This window comes from Mus musculus, chromosome 2, assembly GCF_000001635.26.
Source record: "Mus musculus strain C57BL/6J chromosome 2, GRCm38.p6 C57BL/6J".
In the NCBI taxonomy this organism is placed as follows: domain Eukaryota; kingdom Metazoa; phylum Chordata; class Mammalia; order Rodentia; family Muridae; genus Mus; species Mus musculus.
The window spans coordinates 163,405,351-163,423,850 of NC_000068.7; the positions used below are offsets into that span (position 1 = coordinate 163,405,351).

At 44.3% G+C, this 18,500-nt stretch overlaps 1 protein-coding gene and 1 long non-coding RNA gene across 4 annotated transcripts; one reads left to right on the forward strand and one right to left on the reverse strand.

Annotated features, from left to right (window-relative positions):
* Positions 1 to 471: 471 nt before the first annotated feature.
* Oser1 (oxidative stress responsive serine rich 1) lies at positions 472 to 14,120 on the reverse strand. 3 transcript variants are annotated; one of them, NM_025699.2, is made up of 4 exons: positions 14,062 to 14,120; positions 10,185 to 10,305; positions 6,047 to 6,160; positions 472 to 1,739 (listed from the first exon to the last, which is right to left on the reverse strand). In NM_025699.2, the coding sequence occupies exons 2-4, from the start codon at positions 10,259 to 10,261 to the stop codon at positions 1,055 to 1,057; spliced, it is 876 nt and encodes a 291-aa protein (NP_079975.2). In that variant the 5' UTR covers positions 10,262 to 10,305; positions 14,062 to 14,120; the 3' UTR covers positions 472 to 1,054. The 3 variants fall into 3 exon arrangements, with proteins under 3 accessions (NP_079975.2, XP_006500089.1, XP_006500088.1); XM_006500026.3 differs by lacking the exon at positions 14,062 to 14,120 and adding an exon at positions 13,691 to 13,810; XM_006500025.1 differs by lacking the exon at positions 14,062 to 14,120 and adding an exon at positions 11,648 to 11,741.
* Positions 14,121 to 14,420: 300 nt separating this feature from the next.
* On the forward strand, positions 14,421 to 15,011 carry 2900093K20Rik (RIKEN cDNA 2900093K20 gene). The gene has a single exon (NR_151490.1). It is a non-coding gene; the product is annotated as an RIKEN cDNA 2900093K20 gene (long non-coding RNA).
* Positions 15,012 to 18,500: the final 3,489 nt, after the last annotated feature.

Consider the following 18,500-nt stretch of genomic DNA (forward strand, 5'->3'; position numbering starts at 1 on the left):
TCCAGTTAAAAGTGAGCTTGAGCCATTTAACCAAACTTCGAAGAGGACTTTATAACGACTCACCATAAGTGTATCAGGTATGAAATCCTCCAGAGATTCTAGGGTAGGGGGTAACGTCTAAAACATATTGAGGGGCATAAGACCTATATTGTGCTAGGCAGTGGTGGCGCACGCCTTTAATCTCAGCACTTGGGAGGCAGAGGCAGAGGCCGAGGCAGGCAGATTTCGAGGCCAGCCTGGTCTACAGAATGAGTTCCAGGACAGCCAGGGCTACACAGAGAAACCTTGTCTCAAAAACCAAAGGGGGGAAAAAAAGACCTATATTGCAACTGACCACAAACAAAACATCACACACATAAACACCAGAGATGGAGGCAACACAACACACTGATTTCAGTACAACACACACTCATACATACCAAGTGCTTAGCAGTCCCACTTTAAACAGCTTAAGAAACAACACACAATACCTCTGGATAAACAGCACCAGCAGGGGTTTATTTAGTGACAGTAAGGTTAATGACTCCCTCAAAACAAAATAGGACAGGCCACCTGAATCTAAACCTTAGATATCTGACTCAACAGTAACGTAAGAAACCTTTAATGACACAAACCCGTGTTAAACCAAAGACAGTTTAAATGAGTCTCATAAGCTCTACTATTGATGGGCTGGCATCTACAGCATGACAAGTGTTCAATTCAGTTACAAATGCACATTTGAGTTTCTTGCTGCCACATCGTAAGCAGGTCTGAAATATGCTGTCTTATAAGGATGTCTCCATGTCCCCACCGCCGCCAGTCTCCAAGTCATTATGGTTTCTTCAGCCCTCAGAACATTTTTAGGAGATTTTCTTTGACCTGCTTGCCTTTGACAGGTACATAAGAACCCAGTAAACTGACAGAATGAAGATTAACTGAGATGCCAAGAATAGTTTTTATTGCAAGCAGTGAGCAGAAAGAGATGTCTTCTCACAGAGTGGCCACCGGGTCTGCCGTTAACTAAACCTCTGATAACCTTTCATTGGTTTAAAGCACATGAACTAGCCTTTTGTTATCAGGTGTACATCATCTCTGCCATGTGGGACATTTTCTTAGGGATATACAAGTAATACTCCATGTAGCCTGCTAGGTCCTCAATGGTCACATCATCCACATAGACACGAGCTTGCTCGGAACAGGATCGAGGCGAGCCAGACAGAGTTCTGGTGTGCAGTGACTGAGAGTAGTCCTCAAGTGATCTTCGTTCTGGGGCCAGAGGAGGGACATTCTGCAGACCTGAAAAGGAATACACTTCCATGTCATGCCACCTCTTACACTGGCACTCCTTGCCTACACACACACATGGCTTGCCCTGACTTAGCTTGGAAACAGATTGAAAGTCAGAGAGATCGTTAGCCGTAAGACTTTCTTGGGAGACTTGGGTAGCATCAGAGAGCTCTTCTGTTTTACTCTCTGATGGGAGCCTCAGAACCGAGCTTCTCAGAGGCTCGATGGCTGCTCCTGTGTGATTAACATCAAGAGAAGTAGAGTTTTCTCCTGCGTTGAACTCTTTGGGTGTTGAAATTCCCCGTCCACTGATGCCATCGGGTGGCTCAGTCTGGCTTCTGTGCTTAAGCTGGCTGCTGGAAGGAGGTGCTGTTGTACTGCAATGTATGAATTTGGGAGGATGAAGAACAGGAGACTTAGACCGTCTACGACGCTGGGTTCTCACTGCTCCTCGTGAAGACTTCCTTGTAGACCTAAAAGAGAAAAAGACACATGATGTGGAGATACAGAGCCCTCCTGAGAGAACCCACACGAAAGCCAGAAACAGACCTTTGAGTTCAAGACCATCAATGTCTCTATTTCCAAACTCCTTAAGACTTTGTGTCTCAAAAAATTCAGCATCCCTTGTTAGCAGTCTCCAGGAACAAGTGAGGGGACATACTCACCCAGGCCAGACACATGGGAGACATGGGGTACAACAATTATTTCTTCCATTCTTGGTTTGTGAGCGTAGGAGAAGCAGATTAACTGATGTAGTAAAACCAAAATGCAGTCCCATCAGCTAATGCTACAAAGCCACTCACTGTGTCAGCACTAACAAAAAGGGTATTGGCATTACAAATCACTATTGCTGCTAACAGCCAACAAAAACAAACAATAAAAGTAACAGAAGTGAGAGCTAGCTTCAGTAAAATGTGTGCCATGCCAGCAACCACGAAAAGCTGGGTGCAGTGGCAAGCACCTGTGATTCTCATGCTGGGGAAATGGGAAGATCCCCGGGGACTTGCTGGTCAGCCGGCCCAGCTAGGTACAAGGAGCTCCAGAGTCCAAGACCTTACCTCAAACAAACAAACAACAAAACCAGAAGAGGGGTGTCTTAGAGTTTCTATTCCTGCACAAACATCATGACCAAGAAGCAAGTTGGGGAGGAAAGGGTTTATTCGGCTTACATTTCCATACTGCTGTTGATCACCAAAGGAAGTCAGGACTGGAACTCAAGCAGGTCAGGAGGCAGGAGCTGATGCAGAGGCCATGGAGGGATGTTCCTTACTGGCTTGCCTCCCCTGGCTTGCTCAGCCTGCTCTCTTATAGAACCCAAGACTACCAGCCCAGAAATGGTCCAACCCACAAGGGGCCTTTCCCCTTGATCACTAATTGAGAATCATCCTTACAGTTGGACCTCATGGAGGCATTTCCTCACCTGAAGCTCCTTTCTCTGTGATAACTCCAGCTGTGTCAAGTTGACACAAAACTAGCCGGTACAAGGGGTGAGCAACTGAAGAAGACCGACAGTACACAAGCCCCTAGCCTTCACATGTGAGTGCACGCAGATGCACGAGCACACAGACCCAACACAAACTGGAACAGAAGATTTAGTGTGCCAAGTTTCTAGACACTGAGAATTATTAAGTGCACTATAGAGCAAACATTTAAATAAAAAAGCTGAATGAAGAAAAGAGACTGAAAACCACCAAGCAAATTAGAAAACAAGAGGAAGAAGAGGAGGAGGAAGACAAAGACAACGAAGCAGCAGCTGCAGCTAGGACTTTAAAATAGTTTTTAAAAAACAAGCTAATTTATTTGGGGGAGAAATTGGCATACATGTGCTGTGCATACATGATAGTAAATTACTGAACAGCCAGGACTACATTAAAAACAAGCAAACAGGCAAGCAAACAACCTGTCTCAAGAGGGGTTGGGGTGGGGGGGGAGAACTAGAGAGGGTGGGAAAATCAACTAGAGAGGAAGCACACCTGTAACTCCAGCTCCCAGGAAATGAAATGGATGGAGGGACTCTAAGCCCAAGGCCAGCCTGAGTTACAGTGAGACCCCGTCTCACAGAAATAGAAAGGGAAAGGAAAATAAAACTGTATTTGGAATTAAATGAAGCACACTAAATAAAATACTGCTATGAGAACTACTGACAGGAAGATAAATCTATTTATAACAAAGGTCAGCAGACTGCAACCTGTAGGGTGACTTAGATCTGTCCCTTCACTTGCTTCTTTTGCTAACGTGGAGCTTGGGTCAAGCCAGAGCCTCACACATGCTCAGCATGTGCTTTGCTGGTCTTGTTTTTGTACAGTCTGCGAACCCTGCTCTTCAAAGGGTTGCAACTGTGAGCTATGGAGATGAGGATAGGGTGACCCTTCATTCTTCTTCTCTCCATTCTCTCCCACCTTTCGGGGCCTACTTAGCGACCACCTACAAGTTGGGCATTGAGAAGTAGCATCTTAGTTCAAGAATCCAAGCAGGGACAGGGGAGATGACTCAATGAGTAATAGTTTCACAAATCTAATAGCCTGAGCTCAATCCCTAGAACCTATAGTGGACACAGAGAACCAATTCCCCAGAACTGTCCTGTGACTTCCAAATGTGTGCTGTGGTACATGACCACATCTATGTGTATACACACGACAGTATAAAATATCCAAAAGCACCATGGAATCTGGAGGGTAGATGAGCACACTCGAAGAGCTGGGTCTATTTCAGACAGAGTAAGGGATAAAACAGAGTAAAGTGGGTGCCCTTTACCACGTACTCTAGCAGAACCCCCACCAGGTTGACCACTTCATCTTGAAACTGCCTCAGCAACTGAAGTGGCAGAAAGATGGTACAACAACAGTGATGAGCCTTCTCTTTAGTAAGCTCCTACACAGTATCCTTGGCTTTGGCCTCTTGGGCTTGTCTGTCTGTCTGTCCCTCTCTTCCTAACCCCCTGCCACCTGTTTTTTTGATACAGTGCCTCGCTGTAGTAAGGCAGATCTCAAACTGGAAATTCTTTCTCAGGCTCTCAAGAGCTGGGGTTATAGGTGTGTTTACCACTCTATAAAAGGTCTGCTAACCTGTGGCCTAAAAGGTACTAGAGAAAAGGAAAACATATCTTGTAAAAGCAGTCAGTCTAACAGAAGAGCTCTACATTTAGAATCTGTTTTAAGAATAAAAAGAGCAAGCTGGGTGGTGATGGCACACACACACCTTTAATCCCAGCACTTGGGAGGCAGAGGCAAGAGGATCTCTGAGTTCGAGGCCAGCCTGGTTTACAGAGTGAGTTCCAGGACAGCCAGGGCTACACAGAGAAACCCTGTCTCAGGGGAAAAAAAATTTCAAATTGTTTAATAAAAGATGAAGAAAGGGCAGTAGGTAAGGGAAGGAAAACAGAAAAACAGTGGACACGGTTCCTATGAAGGAGAACTGGCCAGGAAGTCAAAGCCAGCTTGGGCTACAGTGAACTTTAAACCAGCTTGGGCTACAGAGTGAGACCTCATGTCTCAAAAAAAAGTTATAAAAGTTGTAAAATAAATTAAAATGGCCAAAGTGCAAATACACCAGTTATCAAAACAAATGCACTAAACTCAGCAAATTAAAAAAAAGAAAAAGAAAGAAAAGCCCTTAGTAGACTGAATAAAGCAGAATCAAGTCACATGCTATTTATGTGACCCACCAGTAATTTAAAACCAAAGTGATTAAAAGGCCAGGAAAGAAATACACTGTTCACATGCTGGCAGAAACTGACACTCTAACACTAACTTCAAGCATCACAGACCTTAGGACAAAAGCTACTGGACTGTATAATAAGGCTGGGGATGTCGCTCAGCTGCTAAGTGTGCTTCTCTGCCATGCACCAGCAGAAACATGAAGACAGAAAATGTCTCAGTAAACTCATTTTTAAAACCTATGAAGTCAGGCACGGGAGGGAGCTCAGGCTTAACACTCCAGAAACTGGGACGCTACCTGAGGTCAGACTGAGCTACTTGGTAAGTTAATGGCCAAACTGGCCAGAGTGGAGTGTCTGAGAAGAATCACTGGGTCTTATAAGGTTGGATCACAGCATACTCTCTTCAGGAAACTTGGGAAAGAAAACCCAATCCTAAATTACTCAATGTGGTAGTTTAAGAATGGCCCCCATAGGCTCCTATGTTTGAATACTTGGCCCCCTGTTGGTGGAACTGTCTGAAATGATTACAAGGTATGATCTTGTCAGAGGTGTGTCACTGGAGGAGGGCTCTAAGGTTTCAAAAGTCCACACCACTGCCACTGTCTCTCTTCCTCACAGCTGTGTATCCAGAAGTGAGCTCTCAGCTACCACTCCAGAACTATGTCCACCTGCCGGCCTACTTACTACGCTCCCTGCCACGATGGGTAAGGACTCCAACCTCTGAAACTGTGAGGCCCAAAACTCGTTCTTCTATCAGCTGCCTTGACCATGGCATCTCTTCACATCAGAAAATAAATGAGACAAACAAGACGAAAGTCTTTAAGGAGTGGGGCCTGAGCTGGCTCTGTGGTTAAGAGCATTTGCTTTTCTTACAGAGAACCCAAATGGCTCACATCTTCCTTGTAAATCCAGTTCCAGGGATTCCAACACTGCACAGGCACATGCATATACCAAAAAAAAAAAGTCCTTATGCTAAGCCTGACAACCAGAGTTTGATCCCTGAAACATATGCGGTGGAGAACTAAGTCTCAAAAGTTGTCCTTTGATTTCCATACACACTCCCTGGAAGGTACCACACCCCAAATAAATAATCATAATTAAAGGGAAGGGGGGCACTCTTACCCATGCCAACTGTCTTTAGATGCACACATGGTTTTCGGTTTGGTATCATCGGCTGCTGTTCTGGCTGATGCTCTGACACTTGGGCCTTCTCCAACAGACAGAGATATGATGGACCTGAGGACAAGAACAAAGTTTACTATGATGAAAAGCTACATCACGAGGACAACTTTCCACCCTCACTAACCCCAATACAACTTTGAATGACACCTTTTCTTTCTAGTTTACACTTCTCAAAATTTAGCTTTGATCTGGGCATGGTGGCACACATCTTTAATCCCAGCACTCAGGAGGCAGAGGCAGAGGCAGGTGGATCTGTGAATTCAAGGCCACCCTGATCTACAAGGCAAGTTCCAGGAAAACAGAGAAACCACATGTTTGGATTATTATAAGAGACACTATGGTAAATGCTTGTAATCAAAGCTGGGTAGGGGAAACAGTTACACAGGGAAATCCTATCTCAAAAACTAATCAGTCAATAAATAAGAAAACAAATAGAAAAATTAAGCTTTTAATGTGAAATTTCCTCCAAAACCAAACTGGAAAGATCCCTAAAAACCTTTGATTGCAAGATCATAAGCCAGAGCAACCAGCAGTGCAACCAGCAGTGAGCTATAAATAGAGCTTCAGTCTGTTTATCTGGGGCAGATCAAGCCTTCTATGTTCAGAGAGAATGCTAATGACACCGATGTTCTTTCACCTACGAAACCACAGACATAGGAACTAAGTTTAGGAGCCTATCGTTAAGAGTCAATTCAACTAGCAAAGAATGGCGTTTCTGAGTATTTTACAACTTTGAGAAAGATGTTCCTATTCTTACAACTAGCAAATCTGAACTGCTGTTACTCTGTTACAGCTTTACTCTAAAAGTGTACAAAAGGAATATGGGTTCCCAGCTAAGAACATTTTCTTAAAAATGTAAATGAGAACCATCTGTATCAAGACTATCAACCTTAGCATTTTGATAGAAGTCCTTTCAAAATATATATAACACAAGAATCTGAGTTTGAACCCCAAAATTAAAATTAAAAAGCCAAGTGTAGTTGTGTGTGCTTATAATCACAGAGCTGGTTGGGGGAAAGATAGGATCCAGGGACTCACTGGTTGGCCAACCTAGCCTACTTGGCAAGCTCCAGGCTAGTGAGACAGTTTGTCTTTAAAAAACAAACAAAAAACAGATGGATAGCACCCATGGAATAGCAGTCCAAGTTGTCTTGTCTACAAACACACACACACACACACACACACACTCGCACGCAAGCCCACGCGCACACACATCCAAACATGGTAGTGCCTGATTGTAATTCTAGAAGAGTGGCAGAAGGACTGCAGTAAGTTAAGTCCAATCTGGGCTACATACTACAGAAAGGTGCAGGCCAGCCTGGGCTACCTAGTAAGACCCTGTCCTAAAAGTATAAGCACAAAGAACTTTTAATGACATGAGAGTACGTTTGAATTATCGTAAGAGACACTATGGTAAATGCCAGTGCACAGCATGATCTAAAACACTATACCCTCAATCCCAGCACTCAGGAGGCTGAGGAGGATCACAAGCCTGGAATCAGCCTGGCTAAACCGAAAGACCTTGTCCATACCTCAGAAAAACATCAAAGCCGGGCATGGTGGCACACACCTTTAATCCCAGCACTTGGGAGGCAGGGGCAGGCAGATCTCTAAATCTGGTCTACAGAGTGAGTTCCAGGACAGCCAGGGCTACACAGAGAACCTTGTCTCGAAAAACAACAACAACAAAAAAAAAAAAAAAAAAAAAAAAAAAAGAAAAAAGTAAATTGTGACTCTTCTTATTCTTAGCCTTTTATTTTTCCTAAAATATTTTATAGTCAAATTAAAAGGTTTATTGATTTATAATACAAAGACATTTGTTCTGATAAGACAAATACCACTGAAAATCAAAACCTGTTTAACAGGATCATGCTAAACTCCTAGTAAAGCGTAATGAGTCAGTCCTCGGCAGTCCCCTTCGTCAGGGTGTATGACAACAGTAGGAAACAGAAACAGTCACTGCAGAGATTCTCCAAGTCTTATTCTGCTTAGTCACGCTAATTACTCATCCCTTCTCAAATATTCTCTACCGTTCCTCCTATAACTCTAATAAAGGCATATCACATACTACAAGTATGTAATTTCTTTAGAAGGCATATTTTGTTATTATTTCTATCTATGAATGGGCATGTGCTTTTGAGTACAACTCTCAGTGGAAGCAAGAAGCACAGGATCTCCTTGGAGCTGTAGTTACAAATAGCCAAAGCCATAGGTGCTGGGAGCTGAACTTTTGGTCCTCTGAAAAAGCAGTATGTGCTCTTCACCACTGAGCCCTGTCTCCAGTGCCCAAACATGTAATCTACAACCATAAACTGCATGGATAGTTTGCAAGGCATTTTATAACGGACTGAATAACTCGTAGTGCCATCAATAGCTTAATTATATTTTTAGCTTAATTTTACATTCTAATTTCTCTTTGTGTAGCAGGGTCTCTTTATATAACCCTAGCTGCCCTGGAACTCCCTATGTAGACCAGACTCATCTCATGATACAGAAAGATCTGTCTGCCTCCTGAGTGCTGGGATTAAAATTATGTGCCACAATACAGAGCTTACATTCTAATTTCTTAAAACATCTGGGAGAAGTGTACATGTGAAGAGTTACTTACATAGGTTTATATACTAGAGGATTTATATGTATGTATGTGTATATTTCTAAAATTTTTTTAAGATTTAAAAATAATTTATACACCAAAATTCACAAAGAATATATTAAAACCACAATCTAGAGTTATGTTTTTCCACTTCATTTCCTTTTCTCAAAAGGTTTATTATGGGCTAGGAGATATAGCTCAGTAGCACAACACTTAGTTATCATGAGCCAGATCCCCAGTTCTATCTACAGGACAGAGTACCTCTATCAAAAACAAAAAAGACAACAGCAACAATGAAGAGTTGGGAACAATGGGACATGAATATAATGCCAGCATTCATAAGACTGAGAAAGAAGGATGGTGACTAGGAGGCCAGACTGGGACACATAGTAAGACCTTGTCTCAAAAAGCCCAAAACAAAGGAGTGCATCTTAGCACTGATATGGCAAAACCTGTGCTGGAAACCACTGGGAAATGACGCTTTTCTAAAGTACCATGGAGGCAAGTTTGAGCATCTTAACATCCACTGAGCTGATCTAGTAGCATAAATAATCCAGGGTAAGCCAGAAAAAGCACCAGTCACAGGAAGGCAGCTATTAGCATCTACTTGGTTGTTAGTTTGTAAAATATGTCCATGCTGTCTGCAATGGACAACATGAAAGAATAACTAAGAACAGGTTCTGCAGCAAGACACTGAGTTCAAACTCCAATTGTAACTTCTACCAGTAGAAAGGGATCTAATTTTGCGAGCAGCCTCTAAACTAAGACGATGGGCAGTGCCTGTCTTCTAAGATAGTAGAGAGGGTTAAATGTGTTCCAAGTACTTACTACTCGGGGCAGGGTGAAATACTTTGACCAGAACTATTAATTACTACTAAAATGCTCAACTGGAGCTTTCAGTGCTGCTTGCACTCGTTAAAAAGAAAATCATGTTCATTAACACAAGATTTCTTTCATCTGGCTTAGGGCCAGAAGAACTAGCATAAGAGATCTATCTGCACACAACATTTTTAAAGGGTGAAATAATATTTAAGACAGCAGCTAGTCTGCAAATGCTCCAATTAGTTAGCCAAAGGCTCTATCTAAGACTATTGGTCTTTGTGACAGATCTCTACTGAATACAGGTTTCCATAGACAATCAATTAGAGACTGTGAAATCAAGAATGTCTTAATAGACCTTTAGTGTGCCAATTCACTTTTAGTAAAAAGTAAAAAATACTGTGATTCCCCTGAGGTATATGAGAAGTCACTGGCGAGATACTACTTGATTTAACATTTAAATATTTAACATTAAAATAGGAAAAAAGGACCTCCTCAGAGTTAAGGAATGAACTGCTGCTTTTCAAATATTTACACAGAATATACACAAGGCATTACCATTTACATACCCTGGGGTGCACAAAGAAGCAACAAGAGCAACATTTCAAACAAAGACTATTTAAATCCAGTAAATAGTCCTAAGCCACATATCACATGCTCAGTTACCCTGATGCGTCCACTCTTAATTTCTTGAAGGCAGTTTGCAGACTTTCCTCCTCTCCATCCTTGGCTTCGGATTTCATTGTGAAGGTTTCTGTACGCCTATTGATGTTCCCTCCCGTTAATACTAAAAAGGAAATAAGAAAAGTGAAAATTAGTGGAATCAAGAGTATAATATCTGCTTGCACAATTACTGTTAAGAGAGAAATATGTTTCATTTCTAAGCAGGTTACATATAGAGCTTATAAGAGAGAAATATGTTTCATTTCTAAGCAGCAGGTTACATACAGAGCTTATCATGCACATGCGCACACACATACACGGCTGTTATCAGTCAGGGTTCTCTAGAGTCACAGAACGTATGGGTAGTCTCTATATAGTAATGGAATTTGCTGATGACTTATAGTCCAACTCCCCAACAATGGTCAGCAGCCGCTGAGAATGGACGTCTAAGGATCTAGCAGTTACTCATTCCCACAAGGCAAGCAGGCGAAGAGAAATCTTTCTTTTAATGTCCTTATGTAGGTCTCCAGCGGAAGGTGTGGCCCAGATTAAAGGTGTGTGCCACCATGCCTGAATCTGGGACTTATTTTGTCCCAAGTGACCTTGACAAACTTAGATCTCTTTGTCTTAGTCTCCCGGGATTTATAGCCACTATGCCTCAAGATCCAGGTCAGAAACTTGTATCTCCCAGCCTCAAGATCAGTATTACAGGTGAGCCTTCCAATTCTGGATTGTAGTTCATTCCAGAGACACAAACCAACAGTATCCAAACAACCTAAATAGTTAACGCTGGAAACAAAAATCTAAGAACTATGTATGTTTCAATCTACTAAATCAAGTGAGAAAAGCTCCCTGGCTGTCCATGCCTAGAAACCTATCGAAAAAATTACTATCAGAGAAACAAAAGAAAGCTCAAACTGAAACACTCTGATTAATTAAAATGCTATTGGGTATCTGTCTAGTCTGATCCTAACAATTCTAAGTATGATTTTATGACACCACATCATTTGTACATAGCAATTTTAACCAATGTATCAGCATGCATGAAGAACTTTATGCTGCTGTTGTTAGAACAGGAATAAAGACTGCAGTCATTTATACTCTACTCCTCTGACCAAAAACTTTTATTAGGTGTTTGTAAGCTTTGGGTACTGTAGTTATTACACAGAAATGACGATGCCTATACTCAAACACAGGTAAAGAACAAAGCAGAACGTCTCTTTAGTTAGAAGTAGAAAAGAAACTCATAGAATACTGCTCTGCAAATATGACTCCATGTACTCTCCTTTTAACACAAAGGAAGGAGATAAGGGATCATTAACTCAGACAACACAAATTCTCAAATCCAATCTTAAAATTACCAAAATACTAAATCTTGAATAAACACGCCAATATCCAAAAAGTGAGAGAAGGAAAAAAAAACCTAGAAAACAATATATACTTTTTAAGCCAAAGATATATTTTACCTTTAAACTTAACCTGGTACCCCCTAGCCACCCCACCCCACCCCCCACCCCCAGGCACTCTCAAAGAGATCAGTGCCTCTCTATGGATCTTTGGGTACTGATTCTAGATCAGCTTATTTCTCAGAAGAGTTTTCTGTGTTATTATGAGACCTCTAATATTCCAAAGGTCAAGATGTCACAATGTTTGACATTTGTGTGTATGTTCACCGGCAAAAGAACTTAGCCAGCAAGGCGTGGTGGCGCACGGCTATAATCGCAGCACTTGGGAGGCAGAGGCAGGCGGATTTCTGAGTTCAGGCCAACCTGGTCTACAGAGTGAGTTCCAGGACAGCCAGGGCTACACAGAGAAACCCTGTCTTGAAGAGAAAAAAAAAAAAAAAAAAAGAATTTAGCTAGGTTTCACTTCAATATCAGAAGACAACAAGCCCACGTGGTTTATTTAACCAGGTCAAACACAAGGAAACCTCATCCACATGACTAAGTTTCACTCATCTAATTCTTCACAGGAGTAGGAGTCCTCCAAACACACAATATTCTATATACTAAGCAGAGGTTAAGTTCTGGTGTGTCTGGAGCTCCCACATCTCCAAAGATCTATCACAGGCTGTAAACAATTTCTTTTTGCTACCACAACTCCATGAAAGCTGAATTTGTAAGGACTGAAAAGATGGCTCAAAGAGTAAGGGTGAATGGCTACTAAGCCTGAGCACCTGAGCTTGTTTCCTAGAACTTGAGTAACAGGAGGAAACAACTTCCCAAGTTGCACTCTGCCCTTCATATAAAACACTCTCATACACATAATACAAGTAAAAAAAATTAATAGTGAGGTTTATAGTAGTTCTCTCAATCTGACTTGTGTGGCAATCAGTCAACATTTAAGTACACTCCAAGCCACATGGACACTGGTAAACATCACAGGCAGAGATCCACTCCTTTCACAAGTACTTCTAGGATTCCTAGTTCTACCTTGGATGCCACAACAGAGGCTGAACTGAATACAGGGGTCCCAGGAACCCCATTTCAGTAGGGAGGGCATCTCACTCCTACCCTCCAGGACTCACACTTGGCTAGGAAGCCTCCCAGCTAAGCCTCACAACTTCTAATTACACAGTGCTGACTTAATAGTATGGCAGGTGACCACCCTAGATGTTAATACAAACTTAGCATTCTTGTTGAGACACTCCCAGATATATCATTAAAAACCCCAACAGCCCAAAATAAAAATCTGGCTGCAAACCAAAAACTCTGAGAATAAAGTATCGCCTAACTTGTTTTCAAACGTCCACCACTGTGACTGCTCATGTTTTTCTTCAATTACTTTAAGCCAGAGCAAGAGTATCCTAGGCTTAACCTAGGGGGCTAGATCAGAGCATGCTTGCAATTACAAATGGGTTGTTATGCTCCTCCCAGTTCCTAGCTTTCCATTATGGAAGCATCAACCCAACAGCTTTATACAACAGGTGAGTGGATTGCCTATCTTCATTTACATTACATTGTGGGAAATTCTCCTATTACCCCTTCACTGCTCTTACTTCCAAAGAATGCCCAAAGACCTCAGACTTGCAAAAGGCCCATAAGAAGTTACTTTTCGTGGTTTTAAGTCAAATCACATCCCAGTTTCTTTCCACCAATACCGTGTGCAGTGTCTTGCTTACACCTCTGAAGCTTTAAACTAAGCTCTCCTTAAGTTTCCGGTCGAACTTCTCATTTTCAGCAGCACGAAAATGAGATCTGCACGCGTCCTCACAAAGTTAAAGCGGAGAAATCTCCCCAAACCTCTCAAAGTTACAGAGTCCCGAAAAGGAAAAACAACAACAACAAACTAACCAACCCTATCCAGAACGGCCCGGATAGAATCAATCTGTCCCTAGGACGAGAACACATCCACACCTCTCTGGGCACACCCACTCAACCCCTCAAAATCACAGGACTACAGGCAAAGCGACACGTTCGTTCCTTTCTGCCTATCACGGTTAAGCGGAGTCGGCTGGGAAAAGGTCAGAACCCGGGGACACCCAAGCGGGGAGCTGTCTCGGCTTTTACCCTGTCCGCCCCGGCCAACCACGGACTCCGAGAGGAGGCAGGAGTGAAGCTGCGGCGCAGAAGCCGCAGGACGCAAGCGGAGAGGAGTGCGACTCGCAGGGCGGGAAAAGGCGGGAAGGGGCAAAGGGCGGCAAGGAGAGCGAAAGGGGAAGCTGTGGCCGGCGCGGCCCGGACACCGCGGGAACGCAGGAAGGCGGGAAGCGAAGGCCGCGCAACTTGGCACTCCAGGCCGCGGCAGCCGAGGGCCGGGCCGGGCAGTCGGCGCAGGGAAACGCCGCGACCAGACGGGAGGGCCGGACTCCGCCTCCCGCGGGTGGGAGGCCTGGCGGACACGACGTCCCCGGCCCTCCTCGTCCCGTCCGGCCACTCACCTCCTCGCAGCTGGGGCGCTCCCGGGAATCCGGCCCCGTCGGCTCCGAGCGTCTCTCCGCGTCCGCCGCGTCTGTCTGACCCGGATCCAAACCCCACCGATAGGGTGGCCCGCGCCTCTAGAGTTGTACTGCGCCTGCGCAACCTCGGCTCGCGCCCTGCCCACCGTTCACGCTCCTCCCACCTCGGTGACTCGGCAGCTCGGCCCGCCGCAACTACGCAGGCGTACGGCGGTAGCCCGGCCTCTCGAAGCCCCAGCTCCAACCCCTCTCCGAAGCACGTGCGTCTTAAGTCATTTCCTGTTATTCTTTTCGCTCCCTCCGCCCCCTGGCTTGGGTTCGCTCCCGGCAGGCTTTTGGGCGTGCCTACTTCCTCTTCGCTGTCACGTGAGGCGGCGGCTTGCCTTGCAGCTATCGAGCCGCTGCCGCTCCCCTGGCATAGCCTGCTTCCTTCTTGTCCTCTTGAAGTCCCCAAGCCAACGGGATTCGGTGGGCTGCGGGAGTATTTGCGCCAGCTGATGCCTCCGGGAATGCTTGGCGGAGTTTCTTACATGCAACCAAGGGCGCTTGCACTCGGTCCACAACCCTCGCCGTGGGTCGTCTCTTTGGGTCCGCAGAGAAGCCAAGAAGGTATTAATTGGACGAGGCCCAGGCGGTGGATGCTGCCCGGAATTGGAATGGAAATTATTTAGGTTTTGTGGTTTTTGCTTTAAAAAAAAAAAAAAAAGCAGGATCTCATTTGTTAGACCAGCCTGAAAATCGCGTTGATTCCCCTGCCTCGGGCTCCCGTGCCTTCATTTTGAAGTATCTCTTGATAATTGAACGTCTGGAAATTAAACGGTTTCAGCGAAGGCATTTTGCTTTTGTTTTTCCAAGGATGGTTTGGGAGCATCAAGTGGGAAATACAGGGTAATGCACGTACATATTAAATTCTGCAAGAAGGTATTAAGCAATTTACCAGTCTCTGGCTTTTTTTGTTTTTTGTTGTTTGGTTTTTTCGAGACAAGGTTTCTCTGTGTAGCCCTGGCTGTCCTTGAACTCACTCTGTAGACCAGGCTGGCCTCGAACCGCCTGCCTCTGCCTCCCAAGTGCTGGGATTAAAGGCGTGCACCACCACTGCCCGGCTAGTCTCTGGTTTTTAGTGATCTGACAAGTTACCCATATGGCAAGGGTGAGCTATGAAAGACCTCCCCCTACCGCCATTGTCAGGGCCTGTTCTATTTTAAACGTTTCCCCATCGCCTGCCACTCTGGAGTTCCACTTCAGACCCTTGTGTGGAAAGACGATTTTCCTCAATAGAGTTGGTTCTGGCACCTAAACCTTAGAGTGGGTTTTCCCCTGAACCCAAGCTGGCCTCTTCTAGAAGTGGATGCTAGAGAGGATAGCCATGTCCAGCTTAACTAGAGTCAACCCACAGAGAATGGAATCTACACTTCACTGGACAGACAGCCCCGTCTCCAGACAGCTGGCTTGGCTTTGGCTTGCTTGCTTATTTTTGTTTGTTTGTTTGTTTTTTGTTTTTCCTGATCCTGCTCTATAATGCAATCATGGGAAAGCCTTTTGCATTCGATGGGAACTTCATCAGATTTTGAATTTTTTTTAAGATTTATTTATTATTATTCATTAGTACACTGTAGCTGTCTTCAGATGCACCAGAAGAGGGTGTCAGATCTCACCCTCTCACATGGTGTGAGCCACCATGTGGTTGCTGGGATTTGAACTCAGGACCTTTGGAAGAGCAGTCAGTGCTCTTAACCGCTGAGCCATGTTGCCAGCCCCGGTTTTTTTGTTTTTTTTTTTGTTTGTTTGTTTTTCAAGCTAAAATACACCCTGTGATAAGTTTGGGGATGCTGGCCCGCAGAAGGGGCTGCTGCATCTTCCCATTCAGCCACAGGATCACAAGGGCAAGCTGATGTTCCTAGTGCCCTGTGTTGTATTAAGTGTGTTTTAGACTAAGGATGCTTCCACTTGTGATGTGCTGAATAGGATGTGACCCTTTCCTAAGCTAAGAAGCACCTGTGTAGGGCTGTTGAACATAAAGCTTGTGATGGGTCCTGAATAAAACCTTCAAATTCTCTGTACAGTAACTGGCCCACAGTGAAAAAATAATCCTGTTGTAATTCTCTGATGGCTAACAACAGTTGTAACAGATGCTAGTAACAGTAATAACTCTACTATCTTCAAACATAATATTCCTGTGATTTTACACATTCTACAGATAGTTGTCATCTTAGGTGTTTATTGCTGTGAACAGACACCATGACCAATGCATATTTTAAACATTAAGTACTAAAAAGTAAAAGGAGCTTTTTTGTGTTAACACACCTCCATAAAGTTAGGCACTTTCTGAGACTATGACTTCATACCCAAGAGGTGCCTGGAAAGGAAGACGCAATCTGGCTCCATCTCCCTCCTGACTGTTACTGTTCTTAACCTCCACATTCTAACACCTGACGCTCATCTCACTGCCAGACCACAGCACTGTCAGCTTGAAGTTATCTGCCTAGGTCCGGGTCTCGGTTCCAGCAGCCTCTGCTTGTGTGGCCTTGACTACCAGACACTTCCCAGGTTTGCTGTGTTCTCTACTAGAACACTGTTTCTCCACAGCTCACCTCTTCATTCAGGTCTCTGCTCATACCCTTTCCCCAGGTGAGTCTCCATGACTACTCCAGCAGTCTCCTTCACTCCTAATTTCTTTTTTACTGTTTCATTTTTCCTTTAAAATCCTCTGTCGCCTTTTTTTAAAAAGAGTTATTATTTATTATATGTAAGTACACTGTAGCTGTCTTCAGGCACTCCAGAAGAGGGCATCAGATCTCATTACAGATGGTTGTCAGCCACCATGTGGTTGCTGGGATTTGAACTCAGGACCTCTGGAAGAGCAGTCAGTGCTTTTTTTTTTTTGGGGGGGGGGTTCAAGACAGGGTTTCTCTGTGTAGCCCTGGCTGTCCTGGAACTCAGTCTGTAGACCAGGCTGGCCTCGAACTCAGAAATCCGCCTGCCTCTACCTCCCGAGTGCTGGGATTAAAGGCGTGTGCCACCACGCCCGGCTCAGTCAGTGCTCTTAACCACTGAGCCATCTCTCTAGCCCCTTTGTCACCTTTCAATATACCTCACTATAGAAATTTACTATTGCTCACATAAACAGGAGCTTCCCTGAGGACAGACTTGGTCTCTTCATTACTACTTGTTAAGTGTACATTTCCCCACATTTTTTTTTCTTTCTTAATTTCACCTCCAATAAATGGCAAATCTTTAAAATGGCATCTTGAGCAGGGGAGTTAGCTCACCAGTGGAGTACCTGTCCAGCATGGGCAATGCCCTGAGTTCAGCTGATGCCAAAAATAAGAGAGGGAAGAGATATCTTAGAGCTGACAATATGATGTATCCCCAGGGCCTAAAGTCTTGTAATACACAAACTTCACACTGGGTAATTACCCCTCAAAGGAAAGTGTTGAAAGTTCACAGTGACAATTTAAATATCTTTAATCTTCACAATTATCTGAAAATGCTTCCTGTTGCCACAGTTGGGAGGCAGCGTATAGTAATCATTTGGGAAGACTGGGAGAGCAAAGAGAGCTGTGTTTGGTTTGCACAGCATGGCAAGGTGCCTCTTCTCACTTACTCCTCACACAGACCTCACTGATCACCGACTGCTTGCCCAGTGCTGTGCAGAAGCCCTTGAGAAGGAGGAAGCTTGTGGGCTGGAGAGATGGCTTGGCGGTTAAGAGCACTGACTGCCCTTTCAGAGTTCCTGAGTTCCATTCCCAGCCAATCACGTGGTGGCTTATAACCATCTGTAATGAGATCCGATGCCCTCTTCTGGTGTGTCTGAAGACAGCGACAGTGTGCTCACATACCTAAAACATTCAAGAAAGACTCCTTAGAGAGCCACTGAGCCAGAAGCACAGCACACTCTCTGGTAGATAGGTACCAGCCTGCTTTGCTGGTACCTTGGGGGCAGATTCTCAAGACTGACTTGGCCTGGGCAAAGGGAGGAGCAGAATAAGAACAGCTGTGGGTGAGGCCAGCCCCGTGTAAGTGCCAGGATCGTGTTAAAGAACCTGGACTTTGCCCAGAACGTCATGAGTTATTTTTAGTTATTCTCATGATGCCACTGTGCCAGCAGCAAGTACTTTGTATCACCTGAGAAAGCAGCAGGTGAGAGGGTGGTGAATCTAGGAGATATGTTGAGGAAGGGACACAAGATGGAGAAGGTTCTGGAAAAACTAGACTCAGGGTGCTGGACACAGACCTACCTAGTTCACTAAGATTAGCCTTGAGAAGTGGGGCATAAAGAATGAGTACTCCAGCTGAAAGCAAAACTCAGCTAAGAAAGGATACATTCTATATGTTACTCAGTGGGTATCCGGTATATAGAACGCCAGTCGATATATGGAGTCTGTCCTTTTGATCTGGGCATCCTGACAAAGACTTTTGGA

Bases quoted from the DNA above. Each gene is read 5' to 3' on its own strand.
- Oser1 (NM_025699.2), bottom strand. From the start codon at position 10,261: ATGAAATCCGAAGCCAAGGATGGAGAGGAGGAAAGTCTGCAAACTGCC. The intron at 6,161-10,184 runs GTAACTGAGCAT...TCTTGTCCTCAG, and splicing joins TTAAGAGTGGACGCATCAGG to GTCCATCATATCTCTGTCTG. The intron at 1,740-6,046 runs GTAAGAGTGCCC...TTTCTCTTTTAG, and splicing joins TCTAAAGACAGTTGGCATGG to GTCTACAAGGAAGTCTTCAC.